This window comes from Orbicella faveolata, unplaced genomic scaffold (genome assembly GCF_042242905.1).
Source record: "Orbicella faveolata isolate gen_17 unplaced genomic scaffold, um_ofav_v1 contig_26, whole genome shotgun sequence".
Lineage (NCBI taxonomy): Eukaryota > Metazoa > Cnidaria > Anthozoa > Scleractinia > Merulinidae > Orbicella > Orbicella faveolata.
In genome coordinates, this window is record NW_028301554.1 from 13,858,050 (window position 1) to 13,881,225 (window position 23,176).

General features: G+C 39.1%; 1 protein-coding gene and 1 long non-coding RNA gene across 4 annotated transcripts; both read right to left on the reverse strand.

Annotated features, from left to right (window-relative positions):
* Nucleotides 1-15: 15 nt before the first annotated feature.
* LOC110058827 (BLOC-1-related complex subunit 8 homolog) lies at nt 16-11,957 on the reverse strand. 3 transcript variants are annotated; one of them, XM_020765487.2, is made up of 9 exons: nt 11,792-11,956; nt 10,960-11,016; nt 9,967-10,079; nt 9,134-9,198; nt 8,363-8,408; nt 7,457-7,515; nt 6,574-6,643; nt 1,577-1,666; nt 16-917 (listed from the first exon to the last, which is right to left on the reverse strand). In XM_020765487.2, the coding sequence occupies exons 1-9, from the start codon at nt 11,862-11,864 to the stop codon at nt 900-902; spliced, it is 591 nt and encodes a 196-aa protein (XP_020621146.1). In that variant the 5' UTR covers nt 11,865-11,956; the 3' UTR covers nt 16-899. The 3 variants fall into 3 exon arrangements, with proteins under 3 accessions (XP_020621146.1, XP_020621147.1, XP_089151521.1); XM_020765488.2 differs by lacking the exon at nt 1,577-1,666 and having other exon boundaries at nt 11,792-11,955; XM_089295395.1 differs by lacking the exons at nt 16-917; nt 1,577-1,666 and having other exon boundaries at nt 5,251-6,643; nt 11,792-11,957.
* Nucleotides 11,958-13,177: 1,220 nt separating this feature from the next.
* On the reverse strand, nt 13,178-23,167 carry LOC149108226 (uncharacterized). The gene is made up of 3 exons (XR_016208965.1): nt 21,365-23,167; nt 16,390-21,245; nt 13,178-14,960 (listed from the first exon to the last, which is right to left on the reverse strand). It is a non-coding gene; the product is annotated as an uncharacterized LOC149108226 (long non-coding RNA).
* Nucleotides 23,168-23,176: the final 9 nt, after the last annotated feature.

A 23,176-nucleotide genomic window follows, 5' to 3' on the forward strand; every position in this document is an offset into this window, starting at 1 on the left:
ACTCTACAAAGAACATACTTCTACAAAATATCACCTTTAATTTAACAGGTAACAACAATAATAACAAAAGGATCGGGTTTAAATTGTCAATACCGAATAAGTTCGGTTCTAGAGTGCAGTTGTTTTAGAGTCAGGGTTACGGCGCGAAAGCGCTCATTAGACAAAGGATGGAAACAGATTTGCCTCCGGTAAATTTTATTCTCTAGTCGTTCCAGGTAGAAGGGAAGACCGGAGAGTCTGAAAAGAGCTTCTGAAGAGAAGGATAACCTTGGGATCAAGTCGAATAATCTCGCCCTTCATCCTCTCTTAGTAAACAGGAAGACCAGGCTAAGCCTAAAAACAAACATTTGAAAAAAATCACGAACATCAACCGTAAAAATCTCGCACATTGGTCGTGAGAACAATACAATCAGGATATGTTGGTCAAACAAGGAGCTTACTTAGCAGTAACGTGGTCAACACTTCAGAATTCAACCAGGTTATGCAGTTTTAAAAAACTCGAATACTCAAGGTGCAATGATGTAAACAGGTCTGCTACCAGCAACTTTGCTGACTGGTACTTGGACCTTCTTTCAGGTACAGTCGACTCAGTCAAGTACACCATGTCAATCAAAAGTGTTTCTGGCGTGCTCACATTGGTTATACTGAATCCGAGATATCCGTCGTGAAACACAAGGCAGCAAAATGGCTCAACATTGAGTGTAGCATCTGTGTGCATGGTAGTTCATTTATGAAGTTTCTCGCTCCCTCAGAATGCTCCATTTTTATGACGATTATTGATTAGTGCCATCCAAACGGTCTTTCTTTACGGCAGTCTGATAAAGCTTTGGTTACTCCCTTTTTCTTTTGATCACTCTCCAAGGCTTTTAACAGTCGCCTCGTCTTATGAACATGATGAATCATTCCTTGGTGCCCCCCTATAGAATATTAAGGTCACGTGAGAAACTTGCCGGAATGGACATTTCCTTACTTCAAGATCTAGAGTTAATTAGTGCTAATAATTCATCTCTATGTTTATCTTGTCTTCGTCAATACATTTATGTTATGAGGTAACTACAATTTTATTTAGTTTTTCAAAACATTTTTATAGATCTTTTACGATGCCTGGTTGTTATTGTACCTCTTACTTTAAGACCTAATTTTTATCTGAAGTTGATTTTAGAAAAAAAGCATTCTTGAAAAGACGAGGGAACCGTCAACGCATTTACCAATGACGGAATCAAATAAAACGGATAAAGTTCTACTGATAAAAGGTAACTTTAGGAAGTCTGAACACAGCGATGTTATTACCTTGGAAAGAGGTTGGAAAAGGCGAGGTAGGAAAAGGCTAGACATAAGGAGTATCTTTAATTGGTTAATCTATGAACTGTTGACATATTCCAACAGCTTTCAAAATCCAACTGTTAAGGCAGTAAATGCAGCCATGGTAGCAGAAAATTACAAAGTATCTGAGCAGCATCAAGAAGATTCCTTCAACATTCTTTCTAAGATTTAGTCAAGAGTACACTTGCCTCAAACCAGAGTCGTATACAAGATATATTACAAATTGTCAAGAGTTAGAGGATAGTAAGCACACCTGTGGCAGGTGATCATGAGCAGAATGCCAATGCTGTAATAACTCTTCTTGGTTACTCCATGTCTGCATACAGTTTGGGCAGATGAACCCCTGAGAGGACAAGCACCTTACACTGATTAGCGTTAGATGCCAGTACTGCTTAGTATACATTCTGTGAGTGGTCAATGGTTAGATGTACAAAAATGACGCTAAAATAAGCTCTTAAGATTTATATTATTAATTTATATTATCACTAATATATGCTTTTAAGATTTATATAAGTAAAGGTAATGTAACTAGACATGTCTCTCGCATGTCTTTTGAAAGAGGGATTGAGCCATTGAGCGACCATGTCTTTAAACTGTTATTCTTTATGGAAGATAGATGACATCTGTCACTGGAACTGTTTGTTCATAAATATTTAGGAGAGGAAATTTGGGACAAAAAAAGTTACCTGTAAATTTTCACGAAATAATAATTCAGAAGTTCAATGTATAATGTACCGTTATTTGTCATTCCTAGGTTTATTTTACGTGACCTCTTCTGACAGTGTTTATGTCTGATTTGCACTTCTCAGTTAATTTTAAACTGAATAAATTCTTGCTAAGTAGTTGATAATTAGCATAACGTACAAATCTAAAGATCAAACATGCATTTATACATACACACCCTAGCAATCAGTTTTTAGGCTTCATTACGTTTACATTAACAAGAAATTAGCAATCATGCTGGTTAAAAACAATTCTGATTCTATGTCCATTGATATTTACACTGGCATACACGTTCATTTCCTGAATAATTTCATGCACGCAAAAGACGTCCCCCTCAATTATAACTATTAAGAAATTTTCAAATCTAAAGGCGTAGTTCAGACGTCGTGCCTCTGCCGTGCTGAGCTAAATTCAGAAATTAAGTTCAACAAACATGACAGAAGAACGCCGGCATCTATATCAAATTTTTGAATTAAGTTCCGCAAGCAGTTAAGTTTGACAAGCTCTGCCGAGCTACATGACTTTGTCACGGCAGCGATTCTGCTGCGCCAAGCAAAATTCATAAAATATATTTTATTTAATGTATTGTGGAGGCACGATGCCCTCATGGTTAGTGCGCTCGTCCCCGGATCGAATGGTCCGGGTTAGAGCCCTGGCTGGGGACATTGTGTTGTGTTCTTGGGCAAGACACTCTCACAGTGCCTCTCTCCACCCAGGAGTATGAATGGATACCGGCGAATTGTTGGGGAAACCTAACAAATTGCGAGGGAGTGATCTGCGATGGACTAGTATCCTGTCCAGGGGGAGTAGAAATACTCCTAGTTGCTTCATGCCACAAAAACCGGGATAAGCTCCGGCAGCTATGACCCAGATGGCACCAAGGCTTCACACTAACGCATTTTAGTGGGATTGTATTTTCGCGGGGAGCAACGAGGAGAATAGTTACGTGGCTTCAGTAAATCTTGAATTTGGTATGACTCTGGCACGACGTCTTAATCAGAGTTGTGTTTCTTCGGTGCTAAAGTCAAGCCTTATTAAAATTAAGTTTGGCATGACAGAAGTAGGACGTCTGAACTGGGCCTAACTGGTTCTCAACACACACTATTTTCACCAAAATAATTGTAGCACAGGCATCTAAGTTGTTCAATAACAAGGTGCTCATTAACAAAATGCATGTGCCAAACACACATTATTTGGACCATTCCCTCTTGTGACTGAATACTCCTTCTTTATGTTCCCAAAACCTTGCAGAAATGGCTTTGTTTCAATAAATTTTGTCACCAAGATTATAAATTGTTAGCGGTCTTTGCCTTGTGTAAATGCTTTCCTAGATTTTTAAGCGATGACTTATGGCGTCATCGCTTAATGCTGGCATACGATATTCCTTGCAAACCGCCATCTTGATTTTCGGGATCAAGTGAAATCGTTTTTCGGCGGCTTGTAGCATCGACAAAGTGCTGGTTAGATTTCCAGTTGTTTTAAAAACACAGGTATCAGGACTGGAGTCATTGTTGTATTTTGTCTATTGTCTTCTAGTTACGTTTAAGCATCCATTTGTTTGTTTATTTTCCAACTTTAGACAGAATTTTAGGAATGGCAGTTATATGTCATCGCTTCTGCATGCATTGCATGCCGTTTATTTTTAAAGTTATGACTGATTGGTACTAGGACTTGGTGTTGTCCAATTCTGTCTTTTACAGTCATACTCAAAATCCAAAAAATGCAAGGCTGTGGTCTAAGAAAACCTTCAAGGAGCCCAAAGGTTCCTAACATTGAAATCCTGGGTGACCAGCACTTAAGCTTATACGAGAGAAGTAAGTTTTTCCAGTCGCCCAAAGTCAAAAGTTAGTCTCCTGGGGCACCCAGGCACTTCTAAAGCACAGCCCTGAAATGGAACTCACGCTATGAGGTCTGATTTTATTAATCACACCTATAATTGAAGGGGTGAGTGCAAAACCATGCTAAGTGACGATTTGGGTGAAAAAAAAAAATTTGCGAAAGGGCTTGAAGTTTTGCATGTGGTCTTCAATGTAATAGAAAAACGCGGCCCTGTATTTTTGTCGCTGGTTTTTGCTTTGTTTTCGAGTTATAACGTATGCAAAAATACTTGGCTTTTCCAAGCCATGTCTTTAGGAGTTTATTTGTTGAACAGCAAACAGGCAGACAGTTTATAGTGTATGAAGTCAAAATCAAATCTCACAGCATATATAGAGCGGAAATCTGGGAACAGATTGTTTACATCGGTTATTGTGACGTGAGCACAACAAGTGAATCGATCGAGCGTCAAACGAAATACATCGAACAAAAAAGAGATGTGCCGCATTAGAGCTCTGTCAACTAATATCTTAAGCATTGTTTTAAAGTACCTTGTGTGCCTGCCTGGTGATTGAGAGGCATCATAAAGTCTCGATAAACCCGTAAGTCATCAGCACGTTTTAAAGAATCAAAATGTGTTCGGAAACTTCGAAGGCAGCTGATATACCGTAATCGTGTTATCGGCGTTCGAAGTCAGATCGAGCCAGGCAGCAAAGTCCAAGAGCAGTTCTTGCCCAAGAAAAATACCCTCTGGTGAGTCGTGGCCCAATTGCCACGCGTTGCTAGCGTCAAAGTTTGGAAAGCGAGAACTGGTTTTAGAGTGATAAAATTTGTCTTGTATCGACCGCCATGTTTTCCCGCGCACGAGGTGTAAAGACCCTTCCCGGCATGCATTGCGATCACGTTCTGCGGACGTTTCTCGAACTGGTAACTAGACTGTTTACACATAATAATGACCAACAAGTAGCGATCGATTGTAACATAGATCTGTGATCCAGGTTGCGTTGATTTTATTTCAAATCGGCATGATTTGCAGTGTTTTGAGCTTCTGGGATCAGCGGACATGCAGATGTATGGAGACCCGTACGTTGCGCAGAACGGTTAATCTGTTAATCTGTCAGCCCTATTTATAGAGCGTTTTCACGTGAAGTCATCAAATTCTTAAATCCAAAACTAAACAGCCACCAAAGTTGTTATCCTCATCAGGCATAAGAGGTACCAGCGCATTTTGAACTTGGAAGTTATGGCGATGCGTGACATAAAGCTACGATCGTGTTTGTCGAAAACTATGTATTTATCTCGTGATTTTTTAGCCATTTAAGACGTTGCCGTATTTGGAAAAGTGCTTATTGAAATGTTTATTTGTTTTATTTTATTTTTATTTACACCTTTTTGACCTGAAATCAACATTTTTCAGCTTATACGTTGCGTGAAATTACCATTTTCAGGAGCCCATCATGGGCTCCTGCCATTTTGCTGTTTTCTAAGTGAAACCAACATCCCTGCCGTCACACGTTAACGTCAAATCAACATTTTAACCTATTTAGACTTGAAATCAACATCATCGAGCTTATACGTTGCGTGAAATTACCATTTTGCTGTTTTCTAAGTGAAATTAATATCCTTGCCGTCAAGCGTTAACGTGAAATCAACATTTTAACCTATTTAGACCTGAATCAACATCATTGAGCTTATGCGCTGCGTGAAATTGACATTTTGCTGGTTTCTAAGTGAAACCAACATCCTTGCCGTCACGTGTTAACGTGAAATCAACATTTTAACCTATTTGGACCTGAAATCAACATCATTGAGCTTATACGTTGCGTGAAATTACCATTTTGCTGTTTTCTAAGTGAAATTAACATCCTTGCCGTCAAGCGTTAACGTGAAATCAACATATAAACCTATTTAGACCTAAAATCAACATCATTGAGCTTATACGTTGCGTGAAATTGACATTTTGCTGGTTTCTAAGAGAAATCAACATCCTTGCCGTCACGCGTTAACGTGAAATCAACATTTAAACCTCTTTTGGCCTAAAATCAACACTTTTGAGCTTATACGTTGCGTGAAATTGACATTTTGCTGCTTTCTAAGTGAAATCAAAGTCCTTGCGGTCGCGGCGGGCCGATCCTTTGTTATGATAAACCGAGGCGAGACTTCGACTTATAACAAAGGCTTGGCTTGGCTATTATAACAAAGGATCGGCTCTGTTTATCATAACAAAGGCCCGGCTTCGTTTATTTGAAGGCCTCGGCGGGAAAAGGGCGTTAGGTATTTTAATCAGAAGTGAACTTTGTCGAAAACGCTCCAAATTTCGCATGCAGTTTTGTTTAGGTATGTTTAGCAATGTCCCGCAGTTTTTCCGCTAAGCTTCCTTTCGTTTTCGAGATATTGTGTATGCAAAAAAACCACTCGGTTTTCCTAGCGTCGTCTTCATAAACGAAGCAAAAACCAGCGAGAAAAATACAGGACCACGTTTTTCTATTACATTGAAGACCACATGCAAAAATTCAAGCCCTTTCGCGAAATTTTTTTTTTCACCCAAATCGTCACTTAGCATGGTTTAGCACTCACCCCTTCAATTACAGACCTCCACTCAGTCCTAGTATCATTACTGATTAGTATTCTTTGTACACATGACATATTAGTGATTAGCCCATGAATAGTTAACTTACTGGTCTCATAAAGGAGTAATACTATCAAACATACCTCCACAGATTCCAGAACCTCTGGTTCATCGTCAAAATCCCCTGCAGCATCCAACATTTTTTGGTCTTTCCTGTTACGAGCATTATCAAACATGTGAATAGAATAAACAGTGTATCAAGTTCACCTTTAATGACTCCCTGCAAGACTGCACCATATTACATGATGACGTATATATATGCCGTTATATAGTGATGGTAAAACATTTTTGGAAAGGACAAACATCTGTCCTCTGCCTTGTTGATGGATTCTTTGAGTGCAATTGCAACTTTCCATAGCGTTAATCAACATTTTCCTCAATTTATATAGTAGTATACAAAGCATTCAAGTTCCACACAAACCTATCCCAAAGATAAATGTTGTATCTTGGTACTGAGTTAATCATTCAAGACCAAAAACACTCTAAATCAGATTAGAGCAGGTAAGGTGGGTAAAGCCCTGGCCAGTTTCTATAACATAAAGCAACTACGGGTATTTCTACTCCCCTCTAGATGCTAGCTAGTCTACACTGGGATTACTCTCTGCATTTGATTTGTTAGTACATACCACTTGAATATAAGTTTATGACCAACAGCAATGATTCTCGTACTCAAACCACCGGTAATTTGTGTTTGTTGATAATCGCTCAGCTTATAGCCGATTATAAACATTCAATTGAAACTCTTGCAGCATTAGAAATTTTTTTTTTGCAAAAATATTCTGCTACAGGCCGACCCCCCATCTTGTAGAGATTTCACTAGTTCCCAGTTTAATTTGGTGCAAAAATTGATCGGCTTATAGGCGAATAAATACGGTATTTATACACCTTTGTTTTCAAAAGGGTGTTGTGCAAGTCTTTCCCAGCACAGGAAGCATCAAATGAAGGTTGTGCTCTACACAAGTTTACCTTTCTAACTTTCTTCTGTCCAGGTTTTTCTTAGAGGCAATTGCACTTTTGAGACACTCCTGGAAATATACCGCAAATAGATTAGCCAACTCTCTGCGGTCTATCTGGTTGCACTGATATCACAGATCATGTAACAGTGAATGTTTAATCCCATGTTATAGTGTTTGAATTTAACTATTTAACTAACAACTAACTAAAAGAAGAACAGTGTCCCCAAGATTCATTTAACAAAAGCAAGGTAGGTGTATGAAAAGGCTAGGGTCAAATTTGAAATACCACAAATTGAGGCCGAAACTGAAATTCTCTAAAGACAAAGTTTATTGGACTCAAAGGCCTCCATGTAGGTCACTTTAATCCTGTGATTCTTGTCAATAATGGGGGGTTGAGCACACATCTTTTACAGTACTCTTGGCCACATATCAAGGAAGGATAATTTCCAAGCATTACAAGGAACACTTTCATAAAAGTTGGCATAAACTTGAAAAAAAGTTGGGCCAATGCTTTTCAAGTTTATCCTTGTGCACTCAATTTCAATCTCCTTCTGATTTCGCCAATCCATGCCCTTTGTGGCTTTCTTGTGTTTATTTAGAGTTTGTCTACAATTTCAATCTGTTAAATTGTATTATTTCTGTTAATTCTATCACCAGTTATTAAGAGTTGAAATTGCTTAAAATTGTGTGGTCAGCATCTAGCAGCCCCTTTAAGTATCATAGCTTTCATTATCTAGCATATCATACCTACAGATATTTTGAAAATAAAACAGATATTTTCTACATCTAGATGGATATGTACATACAGTGGGAGTGTAAAAAAGTTTACACTGAGGTGGACAAGAAATATAATATCAAAAAGTGAGCTTGTAAGGTCAGAATAACAGTTATTGGTGAGAACTGTAAGTGTAAATACCTGTATAATGGTGAAATGTGAAATATTTTGCATTGACTGAACAGTCCTAGAAGAATAAGCACAAAAACACACCATTCAATCATTGAATTTGCTTTTAAGTAGGAAATTTGCTTGCAAGGTATTGTAAGTACAGTCATGTTGACTACATTACATCACATGGACTAGCCCTTTTCCCAAATGACTTGAAAATAACAGAATTCTTGTTGTAGCTTAACCTACATTGCAGTTGAAGGTCTAAGGTTGTGAGAGTGTTATGGTATGTACATGTCAGGTCTGCAATACAGGGCTGTAACCAGTAACACCTGTTATAGTAGTGCATACTTGATGGGCCCTCCATCTTACTGATGAACTTGACTGCTGTTAATACAATACACCCAGAGAGAAATAAGTTTGTTGCAGATGTGAGAATCAAGGTGACAGGTGACTTAAACCTCTATGACAGCCCTACTTTGTAAGGGTACATGTAGATGTAATAAGGTATTACAGAGTTGACCGAGTTTTTCATCTGACATAACAACTCTTGGCTTGAATTGCATGTGCATTGATACATGCCAGTAGTTAAATCATAACATTGTGGGGCAGTGTCAAGCAACAAAGTGATGCTGGCCACCAAGTCCCTAAAGCAGGCACTAACTCAGAGTCCAACATGCAAACCCTTGTCTATAAGTCCTCATTTCCTCCTTAAATATACAGTCATGTTATAACGCAGTGAGACTCTTTGCTTAAGTCACATACAGTTATGTGCATAACAGTAAGGTAATGGCTGCATACTTCAGTGAGTACTCAACATCGTATGATATTCCTTGAACTTTCTTGTGAAGACTTTGCATCTCAATCTATGTGGCATCAACAACAAAAAATACATTTAATGGCTTACATGGTACATGTATATCCCAAACAAAATGGTTTAATTCATGTACATAAGAGTCAAAATTCTTAAATAATATTTTAAAATGAGTGACATCTTCACCTGGTTGCATTGTATACATGAGGTATTGTGCTATTAAAATTTAGAGCATTATCTGCATGTACTCTGTACATACACACATCATTCATTTCATACACTGTATCTTTGTTAGCAAGGAGGTATTACCAGTAATCCATTTTATTGCCATGTACTAGTGTCTACACTTTTGTTACAAGGAAAACCACTGATTGGGAATAATGCTATAAATAATTATTACACCGTGTACATGTACGTTTATATTAGAACACTCAGCTGAAGATTTGATTTTGGTTGGTCAAAAGCACTGCAATTGAAGGGGAGCCTGGAAAAAAGCCCCAAGTGACTTCAGATAAATTTCTAGATTCTCCTAACAGATTGCCTTGTATTCTGTTGTGAAACAAGGAGAGTTTGATGTTACATCAACAGTCCCTTAGGGCCTTATTCTGTGCGCCCCTTCAATTAATCTTAGATGGCATTTGGTTTTACATGTAAGTAGTAGTACCTATTACAAATCTAAGTTTTATTGAGTGTAATATAAAGTTGTCAAAACATCATTTGCAAACAGGATGAGGTAGTGAAAATGAAAAGGGTTTGGAAGGTCTGGAAAAAGGAGCTTTAACTCTCTTTGAGGCAACCTGCAAACAAATTAACATCCTACCTTCTTGTCAACAAGCTGAGGGAGTGATCTTCTGACATGTTCTTGCATTCTGTACAGCCCAACTGATGGTTCATTTAACATTGTGTGAATGTTCTCCAGAAACTTTTCTGTAACTGAGGTATAATGATACAGACACATTTAAGCAAAAGAGGTTAACCTGAACCTGATACAAGCTCCAAGTTCTCCTAACAGCAGTTCAACCAACATGTAAAGACCAGTTACTGGATATCAACAATACATTTGTATGTTTAAAAACCTTCCACTCAATCCGTTGTAAGGAAACATAAGCACAAGCCTAAGGTTTTCTAATGTATTCATAAATAATTCAAAGCCATTTACTAAAGGCAATCAGTCAGCGACCTTCAATACACAAGTTGGATGCTCTATCACTATGGCAAGACTTCATTCAAATGCATACAACTTCATTAAATTTAGTAGGTGTCACTGACTAGCAATCATCTTTCACATTTTGCTACCAAGCTTGACAAATAGCACAATACTGTTTTCCATACCATACATGTACCTTGGTAACTCCTGTATCAATCATCAGTAGATGTGTATACTGGGCATTGTGAGAAATGCAGTGGCCTAATGGTTTATGCTGAACTCTGGCTTCAGAGGTCCAACATAGTTTCTTGCTTTGTCTAGAGAATTCATGTTGAGTTTATTGGCAAGTTGTATACTCTAACAGTGCTTCTCGGCAACTTGCTAGGGGTTACACATGTATACCTGTACACATGTATGATGGAGTAGGCCCCCTTCCATAGGATTATGTACCCGTTGTACACAGCAATTCTCCCCGTAGCTTTAAGCTATGCAGTAGAAACTGGAGATACACTGTAATAATTATAAATACCAGTATTCTCTACTCTCCCTTCTCTCTTAACTCCATGATGGGTAAGTCAGCTTAGGAAATTATGAATGAATATTGTTGCAGGATCACTTGTTCATAAGATCCTTGGATGACCAACAAAGTATTAGAAACTGACATACCTCTCCTTAATTTGTACTCTGTTTCTTGATTGCTGAACTCCACACTACCCATGTCTACTGTAAATTGAAAGCACCCCATTAATGTCACCATTCTACCCAATGAATATTTCATGTCTAGAGATGTACACAAAAGAAAACTTGACACATTTGGAATAGCACCCAAAGTTCTCACGGTAAAATAGGCAAGCAACATATCAGGCCAAACCATGGATGCTGGAAATCTTCAGCTACTGCTGACAAGCTCTACTGCTCTCCAAGACATAATGCCATACCTTTCTCGACACCACTGAAAATTATATTTTACCAAGAGACTATGATCAGTCGTATGATTTTACACATTCAGCAAAAACATCATTTGTTTTTTGTTTATCACATCCGAGTCCCCATGTCCCCACTTCCCCAAGTTCCCAGGTCCTTGTATCCATGTCCCCGAGTCCGACATCCCAGAATCCAATGGCCACATCCCCGTCCCCATCCCCATGTCCCTGTGCCACTCTTAGTCATGGCCCTGAAGGTATATCCCACAGGTATATGCAGTGAAGCTTATTAAAGGCAAAATTTCAGTAAAACTGAATAATACGTACTTCATGTACAGTACTGTACATCAAATGTCAAGCTACAGATGACCTGTGCATGAATACCAAAAAAAGGTCGCCCAAGTCACCTTTGAATTAGGCTTGATCATCAGCCTCTGTTTAGAGCCGGAACTCCAGATAGCGGCCAAAGTCAAACACGCTTAGACTCTGTGCCTTTGATTCTGTTTTGGTCATCAGAGTGACTTTTCCGCCTTATAAACTGACCCATCATGATTATATTGGTTTTAATTTCTCACCTTGCTTCCCCATATGAACCATGTGACTGTCTAACATGGCTTTTGCAGTGTAAATTTCACTTATACCAGCCATTTAATTACTGAAAACTCGCGGCAACACACACCGCACCGCCATTAACCTTCACTGTCAAGTTGATACTTCATGACTATTTGCCCCGCGGTGTCTCGCAACAAGACGAGGCTAGTACCCAGTTCAGGAGGGAGAGGTCAACTTTGCTTGGGTTGCCATGCGATTGCGCGCCCGATGATCTTGGCCATTATGACGTCACTCGTGAGCCAGCCCGTGAAGTTTCAATGGCCGCTAAAAAATGCCCGGGGGGGGAGGGACTCCCATATGGAATGGACGGGTGTGCTCGTCGTCTCGCTTAGGGGTGTAAATTTCGGATTTTGGTCTCGCTTAGGGTGTTCTGGGCAAAATGTCATTATTTTTAGCCGTCAAGGTCTCGTTAAGGGTTGCACACGAAGAAATAACAAAACAGAAAGTATTTTGATTCTTTATATTTACTCAATTCATATAAACAAATTCGCCATCATTAAATGTCACTGTACTTTTTATTTGTCTGTTTTATAAACTGGTCTCTTTTAGGGGTCTGCATAAGCTTCGGCCACGCCCAGATTGGTCTCTTTTAGGGGTTAAATTCAAAATTTCCGACGAGCATCCCCGTCCACTCCATATGGGAGTCCCCCCCCCCGGGAAAAAATGACACCACAAAAGTTTTTCATCCGATGATTACTCAAAGAATTTGAAAGAAAGCGATCAACAGACAACAGGAATAAGATAACCTATTAATATTGTGTCCAAAAATACCTTGGTTTTTAAAAATTAGATGTCGGAAGGCTCAAAAACACGCAAAATTTGGAGATCGCTCAATTGAAAACGCGATTGAAAAGTGAAGCTTCGCGCCCGTTCCCTGGGCGATATCTGGAGAACCCAACGATGAACAGCACGAACACAAAAATGTGATCTTGATATGGTTTAAAACGTTTGAATGGTGATGAAAACGAATCATTTAACATATGCATAAAAATGATCAGTGGGTTTAAACCCATTATTTTGTAGACGATAGCGTGGAGGACCTGCTGATCAACACTCGAAACCCTCGAAATATGAGAAAGTATTTGTTGGAAAATGCTCCCTTACAAAGACATTTGAACTATCAAGTCATATACTGGGTTGGAAATTAAAGTAAATAATGAACCAAGGAATTATTTTCCTGCGCTAAATTATCCGAAGAACTGTCAACGATAACATTTTCTTCAGCGACGCCAACCAACTGACGCAAGCCGAGCACACGTGTGGATATTTTAGGTGGTAGTGATATAATATCACTGTACGGGAGACCTAGATGAAACGGATGATATTCAGAATAACATGGATGAGACCTCTTGGTAGAAAGGTGCTTTATTTCATGTCAAAATGTTTGTCAAATATGAGATCGGAGCAGGATCTGTTTCCTCGGGCGTCCGCATGCAATGCAAAGCTATTTCTTGTCTCGCACCTCTCACAAGAAAGGTATCCTAAACTGGTGCTTTGGGTTCTAATTTTTTTTTAATATCACAGTGAGTTCAATTAAACTTGTATAGGCTGTAAAATAAAACTCATAGGACGTTACATGGAAAGAACTAAAAAATACAGAATCTAGTTCCCAGCATCAAGTGAGTTAAAGAGGAAAGAATAATGGCAATAAGAGTTACCTTATCCAGGAGAAACTTGTAACGCCAAAATGACTTATCGCCAAAACAAAGAGTTCAGTAAAGAAGGTTAAGACAAAGCTGGAAAGATCAATATCTGGTGATCTCTTATTATAACCAAACCCCTTGTTTTCTAATAGCATCTGTCTTGAGAAACTGTAATAGCTTTACTGCCTCTAAGTTTGAAATGATAATCAGTTATTTTCTTTATACTTTATGCTTTTAAATTTTATCATAAATCTTATGTAAATAAAGATAGCTTTAACTATTGTTTTACATTAAGTTTAAACTGACCTACAAAGAAATATTCTAGAGAAAAGTGTCACAGAGGTTGTACTTGTAAACATGAACCCAAAGTCTGATTTCTCCTCAGCGCCATCCATCCCAGGTTCCCTGTTGCTTTTTGCATTGATGAGTTTATTATTGGCTTCAAGAGAATGATAAGCGTACATTTTCAGCAAATAACAAAAAAACCCCACAAGATTGGGTTTTAAAATATGTTTAATTGATAGTACAATGACAACAAATAGATAGCTTTCCATGGTGGTTGCGTGTATTGCCAGAAATGGGGCCTGCTCAAATGGTCTTGCAAAGGTGGTGGAGGATGGTAACCTAAGGTTTAAAAAGATCAAATACGACTCCTGTTAATAATCACCAGTTGAAAATTGGAGTAAATGTTTATATCACCTCCCTTCCCTCTTTGGTTTTTACATCGCCTATAACTCTTTTCAACAGAAAATGTAAACTAAAAGATAAATTTCCTAATGAGATCTAACACCAGGAACTAAATATGTATTTACAATTAACAAAAGTAACTCTCACAATTAAACAATCGAACCCCATCCACCTTTAAGTCCCATCCAAGCAGATACAATGCGGTAATGTACATGCAGCTAATATCATAATTTATAAAACATAAAATAGCTCATTTCAATGTATTGAATTGAGGTCTTCAGATTCACATAAAGAAATTTTTTCAGCACCCTCACCTGTTGAGAAAGTGAAACACAAGTCACCCTTGGCAACATAACCAGGGTAACCCTGGTAACTATGATAAAGTTGGGTCTGATAGGGTTGTCTCCAGTACCCAAGACCATATAGATGGGGCCTTATACTCTCCTCTGGAGAAGCTCCCCATGGAAATTGAATATACTCGAAAATACCAGTGTACGGTCTAAGCAGCATGAAAGAGGCCTATGCAGAGGAGAGAGGGCCTTGTATGTCCATATATTTAAAGAAAAGTCTTACAAGACTAGACTGCAAACCAAGGATAAAATGTAGACTGCAGGCTTTTTAAGAATATCATATTCCCATTTTCATTTATAGAGAGAATGAGCTAACCTTACACCGGCTAACATGAGCTGTATATTTCAGGCCAACCGGAGCACTTAGCTCTCTATACATACATACATACATACATACATATATTTTTGATGAGGCAGGTCTGCGTCTGGCAACCCAGAGGGCTGGTGTGGACCTGCCATAAAATATATACCTAAGAACTAAAATCTAAAATTATTAAAAATACATCGTTAGGATTCAAAAGCTACTAAAAGATAATCTAAAATGACTTAAGATTTACATTTCTATTAAAATTAAGTATAAAAAGAGTGTTTTAAAAATATAAAAATGCACTATTCTTAGATTTAATAAGGCACGCCTCTTTCTCGAACTGTATTTGGTCTAATGTTTTTGAGGCTAGTTTAAGTTTTTCTTTAAAAAGCTGAAGAGAAGTAATGTTTCTTATGAATTTTGGGATGGAATTCCACGCTTTAGGGCCTCTATACCTTATGCTATTTCTTCCGAGTTCACTATGATAACATGCTAGCGAGAAGTCATTCAAGCGCCTTAATTTGTAACTAGTCTCATTTGTGCGGGTTCCAAGTAGGGCCGTAAGCTGCTCCGGTAGAATATCATTATGCACCTGATACATTATCGATGCGAGCCTCCGCTTGTAGATGTAACTCAATGGCTTCCATTTAGCCCTTTTAAGGGCGTCACAATCAGGAGTTCCACTAGGGAGTTTATGGATTAGTTTTGCAGCTTTTATGTGTAAATGCTCTAGGTCATTAAATGAAGACAATGAACAGGATCCCCATACAGCAATGCAGTAGGTTATGCTTGGAACAATGCCTTTGTAATAGATTTCTTCAAGAACACAGGTAGGCAGTCCTTTCATAGACTTTAGGAATTTTAGTTTTCCTCCAAATTTAGAGTGGAGCATTTTAATTTGAGGTTTCCAGTTCAAGTTGTGGTCGATTACAACACCCAAGCAGGTAGATTTGGAGGTGAAATATATGTATGAGTTGCCAAATATCAGTGGTCTCATAGGGCCGACAAATGCGTGTTTGCAGATTAACATTGCTTCCGTCTTGCCAGTGTGAACAGTCAAGCGATTTTGGTCGCACCAGCTTTTAAAATCAATTAATATAAAAGGAAATAGGATATTTCTTATAAAGTCTGCAGTCTGCATATTCATTTTCTCCTCTGTCTGTATTTTAACCACCGTTGTGCAGTAGGCAGGCTTTAGGTCTTATTTAAATAATGAAGCCTAAGCTCTTGTCTGTGAAAGTTCTCATTTCCATCATTGTGGATATTTCTGTTTGCTAGGCCTGTTGCAGAACATGTGCCGAACACGAGATCGCAGATATTTCATACTCAAATGAACTGATCATTTTTACTACCGATTCTTCAAAATCATCTTCAATTACAGTGTTTTCCTACACATATAAGCTCTTCTGTGACCACGTTACACGTTTCTTTAAGTTACCGATCACGTAAAAAAGGCAATTTTACGGGGCGAATGGTCAAAATTTTGCCCCACATATTTCCACCGGAGAGCGATGACTGTAACACTTTAATACACTTTATGCAAGATTTTTCACTTATAATTAAAATCTACTTACTTCTCAAGAAAGAAAAATGATAATTACTCCTTGAGATCCAAATACAACACCATTTAAAGCTGGAATGATTGGAGAAATGCGCCTCAAAAAGTTGTATCAACTAGAGGTAACGCCGCCATTTTCGAAAATTCTCTGCATTTGCGCGCATCTTTCGCCGTGACGTCATAATGGCCATTATCAGAGGGTCAGCCAAATCTGACGTGTTCACCTCTCCCTCCTGACCCAGTTTGATTTTAGTCTACGTGTAGCCGTACCCACCCCCCGAGGAAAAACGGGAGGGAGGGTGGGTACGACTACACTTAAGCTAGTTTGATTTCTCCACGACCACCCGAAGTTGCCCTAGCTGAGCACCATAGTTAAGAGAATTTGCCAATCAGCGAGCCAAACGCTTTGGTTGTCACTTCATTGTCCGTCCGTCCGTAGGTTTTCCGACTTCTAAATGCCTGTCTTGGCTTAACCTTACATTGTAACAGGAGCTATAATCGGGGACGGAGACCGTAAGCGCGCGCCATTTCTAGTATTGGGGTTGTCCCCATGATATGGGACAATAATTCTATTTTTAGAACAAATTGCGCCATCGCCTGCGGCACACGCGCGTACTTGCTGCGAGGATTTTTGCGGATGTCGCGCGGGGGAAATGGCGTCCGAAATTCCCGATATTTTTTATGTTTTTGGCCCACAACTCAACGCGTTTACGTCAGTTGGAATTTTGCTTAAGTATTTTCGTCGTAAGCTGCTCCAGTTTGAGTGAAGTAAGACAGTGTCGAATTTGGGTATGTTCCGCTTTAAGCTTAGATATATATCGCTGACCAAGTTGTGTTCTGACGGATGCTTCTTTTACATGAGCTGTACATTACTCCACTTTAAATTTCACATATGTTAAAAATTAACAGCTTTTCCATTACACAACAAAAAACTAGCTCGATATATTTAGATATAGCAGAGCTTCAGGACCTCATAGTTTCCTAGCTTCTCTTGCCACACGCTTCCGAGGAATTTGCCAGTCTATCGCGACCGAAAAGTAAAACAAAATAATTGCTAGTTTGAGTTTCGCCTGAATTGTAAGCAACGCTTGATGTTTCATTAAGGCCCAATAACTTTACGTCCGTAGATACCGCTCAGTTTTATTCGTGTAAAAATCCAGTAAATTCTCTGTTGTTGATGAATGAGAGCGCTCGCCGATGCGTGTTTTGTACAGTCAGTAAACATGACAAATTGTACTTCCGCCGCACTTTCGTGTGAAAGCGTACATCGAACTCAAACAATAACTCTATAGTTTTTAAATATGTTTAAGCTTGATAAATGTTTGAGAACATATTAAAAGCTAAGCTGAAAATATGCGAATAAAGCAGAAATAATGAGCAAAGTTACGATGATGCTTTCTTTAATCAACTTCGAATAACCATTTCGATTTTGTTGATCGAGTTATCAAACTCCTTGTCTATTTCCATTTTCGCAGTGTAAAACTTCACCATGCTTATGTTGAAGAAACACACATGATGTTAGTAGCCTTTTTTGCGTTCGTGAAATTTGTTGCAGCATCTCAGCAGAAAAGATAACGAAAGAAATCTTTGTCAAGATTTGTTGACAATTGAAAACAACGACTCGGACTTGAAAGTGCACGAGCCGCACTATGCAAATGAGCTAATTGTACGCGTCAGACTTTCCTTTCAAAAACTTTTGCAAACTCACCAAACAAGCAGAAACAATAAGAAACCATCAAAACAGGTTTTGGTTATGATTAACCATTGTCCGAAAAACTCACAAATTAACTCGATACCAGAGTAGAGAGTTTTCTTGCTATATTCTTAAGTCAGAACAAACACAAAAACATACGCGTAAGCTTACAACTAGCGTGAGCAGATCTTATTATTCATTCCCAGCGCGAGATTGAAGTCTTGTTTTCGACCCTGAAAAACCCACCTTTTCCGTTGGCTCAGAGCATAAAACTACATATAAGCGCCCTGGTTCTTAGTCCCTGTCTTATTCCCTGCCATCGCTGTGAAAGATACGCAAGAGAATCTCTCAACTCTCACCATTTGATCATGCAACGTGACAACATCCACACGAGAACCCCCGACATGTGCGTGGATCCGCGCGGATATATGACGTCAGGATGGCGCAATTTGTTCTAAAAATAGAAAAATTGTCCCATTTCATAGGTGCGCGCGGATCCCAAGACTTACGGTCTCCGTCCCCGATTATGGCTCCTGATTGTAATCAATCTTAAACGAATTTCTTTAGCATTTTTTTTGTTCGGCCATCTTTGACATCTTTCGTTGAAACAGGATTTACTATTTGATACTCAGATGTAGTAATCTGCATACTGTGTTGAAATGCCTACTGGTGAATATCTTTAAACGTTATTGTGTCCAGTAGATGATTAGTATTTTATGGAAGCTCTGCTTTAAAGGTAGCTATTTTATTTGATACACGCGTATATAACCCCATAATTATTCTTAGTATAAACCTACTGGCATTCTATCACGAATGCTGTTCTCTGATTGGCTACACTACTCACTATCTATTCTGTGATAAATAGTGAGTAGCGTAGCAGTGTGCGCTTGTTAACAGAATGACGGCCGCTTCTTTGCGTTTTCTAGGTGTCTGTGAAGAGTGTTTAGATAAAGTTTTGAACGACTAGTAGATTTATACTAAAACAATTAGATTATTCGATCTCGATTTCTATGCGGGATAGTTGACGAGGGCGCAGTCCGAGTCAACTATCGCGCGATAGAAATCTCCAGCTCATAATAGAAAACCATTGCCGAGTCAGTGCTATTCAGGCTATAAACCAAAGCGTTGTTTTGGCTGACTGTGCTATTCGGGCTAACTGTGACTATCCGCCGCTAAAAGCATTTAGTAATTATTATTTTTCACCTCTATTTGGAATCAGTGGCCAATTCCCTCTATGAGACGAGCCTATAGCCAATCGTGGTGGTTGTATTCATCAAAACAAATATCCAGTCCAAGATGATGAACACAACTACCATGATTTTATGAAGGCGGCGCATCTTATAGAGGAACTGAACATTTATTTTCCTTAAATCTAAAGAGTTCAAATAAAATTGTTTCAGCTGTTCGGTATTCGAGGTTCCCAAACAGCTCGTCTGGGGGTAACCGAACGATGTACATGTACTAGCATTCCATCCCGGAAGAGTAGAAGTACTGAAAGTAGCGTCATGATTGGTGACATAATAATTCTTGCGTTCGATGAGATGGAGAATGCAGTCCTGAAGCAGACTGGAGTGAAATCTTATGGGACCGCATCGCAAACCACGTGTTACACTTGCCACAAGGTTACAAGGTTTTAGGCCGCGACGCGCCGATGGGAAGGACGCGAAACGGTCGAGCGAGCGACGAAGTAGACTTTTCTGAAAGTCTAATCGCGTGTATACGAAACTGTTTTGTTTCTAAATCGTTCGCGCGTTTATAGTCATTATTCTGGACTGTGCATATCAACACAAACGTGTTTCGTCGGGATGCGAGATGACAGACTTTTGTTACATAACTAGGACAACGCACATAAACGAACACGGCCTTGAATCGACCTGGCTTAAGGATGTTAACCGTGGGAACAGCTATATTTCATTGGCTGTATTTTGATTATATTTGTTGATTAGCTCCAGTGGCCAAAATTTTGAAGAATCTTTGGAAATGGCAAAGTAAATGCTGTCTACCGTCATTCATCAGTGGAAATATTCGAATCAGTCACACGGAATTAAGATTAACGTGCACGCGATTGCAAATATTGGCTATTATTAAATTCTCAGCCTCGGATAATGCAATTCTAGCTTTCTGATTGGTTCACTGGATCTCGGTTACCAGCCATTATACCTGCGTTTGACCTTATATGGAAATGAAAGCGGCAAATGTCGCTCGGCATGAGCTTTTTCGCGTGAAGCAAAGTTTCGTCGACAAAAAAAATGGATGAAAAAAAGCACATTCGGTGAGCTATCTATACAGCAAATACAGGAAATTATGGACAATGCCGACCCAGTAACAACAAAAAAGCCACAAAGCTCGAGATAAGATTATTTAACGGTACGTATACGTTAAGTTTCCCTTAAAGTTGCAAAATTAAAATATGACCGGCGAGATTTTACGCATTCATGAAGATTATGTAACAAAAACAAATTTTACCTGAACAGAATGGCTTGCTAGTCCTGGTGGCACCAAATTTTCGAAACCGATATAAGAAATGTCAAAAGAAGAACTGAATGTTCAGTTGAAGTGTTTTTACTCGTCTGCGAGGAAGAAAGATAACACGTATTGCAAAAGTTCATTGATTAAATCCATTAAAGTCGCCAGTTGATCATTAGGGAGCTTACGAATCGACGACTTTCGGACGACGGCGCCGTTGGGTCACCTTATAGTCTCGCGTCGTCGTCCTGTAGAAATTTGAATTTACGATTCGCAGTAAAGACGACGACGTTTATGCGCGACCGGCAAATTTTTATTGTCTCAGGAGCTCGAGAAAAAAAATACTCAAGACAGACCAACAAAATGTGCTAGCATGGCAGAAAAGAAAGCGCAGCTGTACGTCGAGAAAAATTTGGGTTCTAAAAGATTAGGCTGGCTATAAGACCACTCAAAACAACAGAGGAAAAAATCGCCTAGCTCTCTAGTTGAGCTATCTAGTCCTTGTTTCTAACTGTCGACACGAATGCTAAAACCTTTTAGTCCTTTCAAATTCATTGTACACCAAAAAATGTCTTATATTTCAGTGAAGCGTGATTAAAATGAAAGATTTTTCATACAGCAATTTGCTTTTCATTCACACCGTGTTGTGCTTTGACCGCTTTCAGTGTTGGTTGAACTCATAGCGTTCGCCATGGCACTGTAGAAGGTCGTTTCTTGAACGAAAACAGGCAAATAAAATTAAAATCAAACATCAAGGACATGCCCCTAATGTGATACTTAAATTACCTGGCAAAAATACCCGAAGTATCGAGGGAAAACTTTGTAAACTAACCTCACGGCCTCCTGTTTCCAAGACGCCGGCAAATCGCTCTCACCAACGTCGTCGACTTTGGCGCGAAGCTGGGAAGTGCTCAGAAACGCATGCGCAGTGAGCATGTCACGCAATCTAACGGCGGCGTCGTGCAAAAGTCGTCGATTCGTAAGCTCCCTATTTCCTTCGCACGCCGCCGCACAACAAACCGTTTTCCATTATCTCTGACCAGGCAAATAAATTATTAGAGCATATGCATTTGTAAAAGGCCGCAGGAAAACAGGCATAATTGCCGGCGTAGTCCATAAGAAACCAGTTTCCAATGAGCAGATGAGGAAACTGTTCGACTAAGCAAGCTCGGATCGGCCGAGAGCAAGAATCCCGCACAGCTACAGAGGACGACCTAGTTTTATCTCAGTCTCTTTTTTGGCCGACGACGACGAGAGAATCAACGACAGCTAGCGCCAACAATTCTGTCCTTGCGAAAAACACCTCAAGGAGTTGAGTGTTTTGAGCTGAACCGAAGTAAGCCCGGTTCTTTACCAGCCACGAAAAACCACCAGGGTGGCCTCGGAGATTCTGAAGATGAATCTGACGCTAAGATAGTTTCTGTCCTTGACTCTAAAACTGACCAACAATGAGCTCCACACATACAGCTCGAAATGCCAAGGCTTTCAAAGCAAGGGAATCCTGAGAGAGATCTTGTCGAGAATAATTTTGGCACAACGTCTGTGTCACATGGCGATCAAAGTTTTCCGCAGCATTATTACGATGGCAATGTGCAAGTGCACAATTATTTGGCTCTTCTCCATGACTCGAACTCGAACGCTTTTCAAACTTTCTGGCCAAGGTTATATCTCCTTCATTTGATAGACGTTTCTTGAATTCTACTTGATTGCAATTTCATTCAGCAAATTCGTTTGCTTCGCTCTCAAATTTTTCATTCAACTAATTTTACAAACGGCGCGCATGTCATGTGATTTCCCACTTGTTGTTGTTTTTGTCACATCGACTTCCGGTCGTTTTGTAAAATTAAAACCTAATAAAATTAAGCTATATTTCCAAGAATACAAACGCACCGAATTTAATAAAACAATTATTCCATTCGCGCTTGTTGGATATGAGATTGGTTATAGCCAACGAGGCCCGTAGGGCCGAGTTGGCTATTTACCATCTCATATCCAACGCGCGCTCATGGAATAATTGTTAAATATTCGTGCTTCCAGCCTAGAAACTGTGCGTAAAAAAATATACTTTACAATGCAACAAACTAGCTTTACGCTTAAACATTACCAGTAAATGTGAAAATGTTAAGCATGAAATTTGAGGGCAAATGCAAATATTTTAGTTCTGTTTACAGAAACTGACGCAGTAACGCAACGTTTCAACAAATCTTAATTTGTAGGGGAGACTTCTACTTGCTAACCACAACTTGGACTTTGTCACTATGTTATATGTCTAAACCTTCCGTTGTTGATATAAAAAATGTTGATTATAGCAATAGGCAGGAGTTTAAAGTCAGGTAATGAAGTTATGAAAGGCGTCGAAGGCTTTCTCGTAATCTTTGATTACTACTAGTTACTAATACACTTCCACGCGTTGACCGAATGATTGATTATATGGTCGCCTAATTTTATCGATGACCTTGAATTACATTCTTATCACCGAAAATAACCATACTGCTGCCTAAGTAATTTAATCAATTGTTCATACTTACATTCTTCTGAGAACTTTCCGATATTTGTCTTTCCTGACGAGGAATCTCAGGAAAAGAAGACTCGTCACCAGAAAGATTTCTTAAATCGAAAAACACGCCGTAAGTACGAAATCAGA

Coding starts and splice junctions, on each gene's coding strand:
- LOC110058827 (XM_089295395.1), bottom strand. CDS start 11,864: ATGGCTGGTATAAGTGAAATTTACACTGCAAAAGCCATGTTAGACAGT. Junction 11,017..11,791: donor GGTTCATATGGGGAAGCAAG/GTGAGAAATTAA, acceptor TTCAATTTACAG/TAGACATGGGTAGTGTGGAG. Junction 7,516..8,362: donor CACATTTCACCATTATACAG/GTATTTACACTT, acceptor GTATATTTCCAG/GAGTGTCTCAAAAGTGCAAT.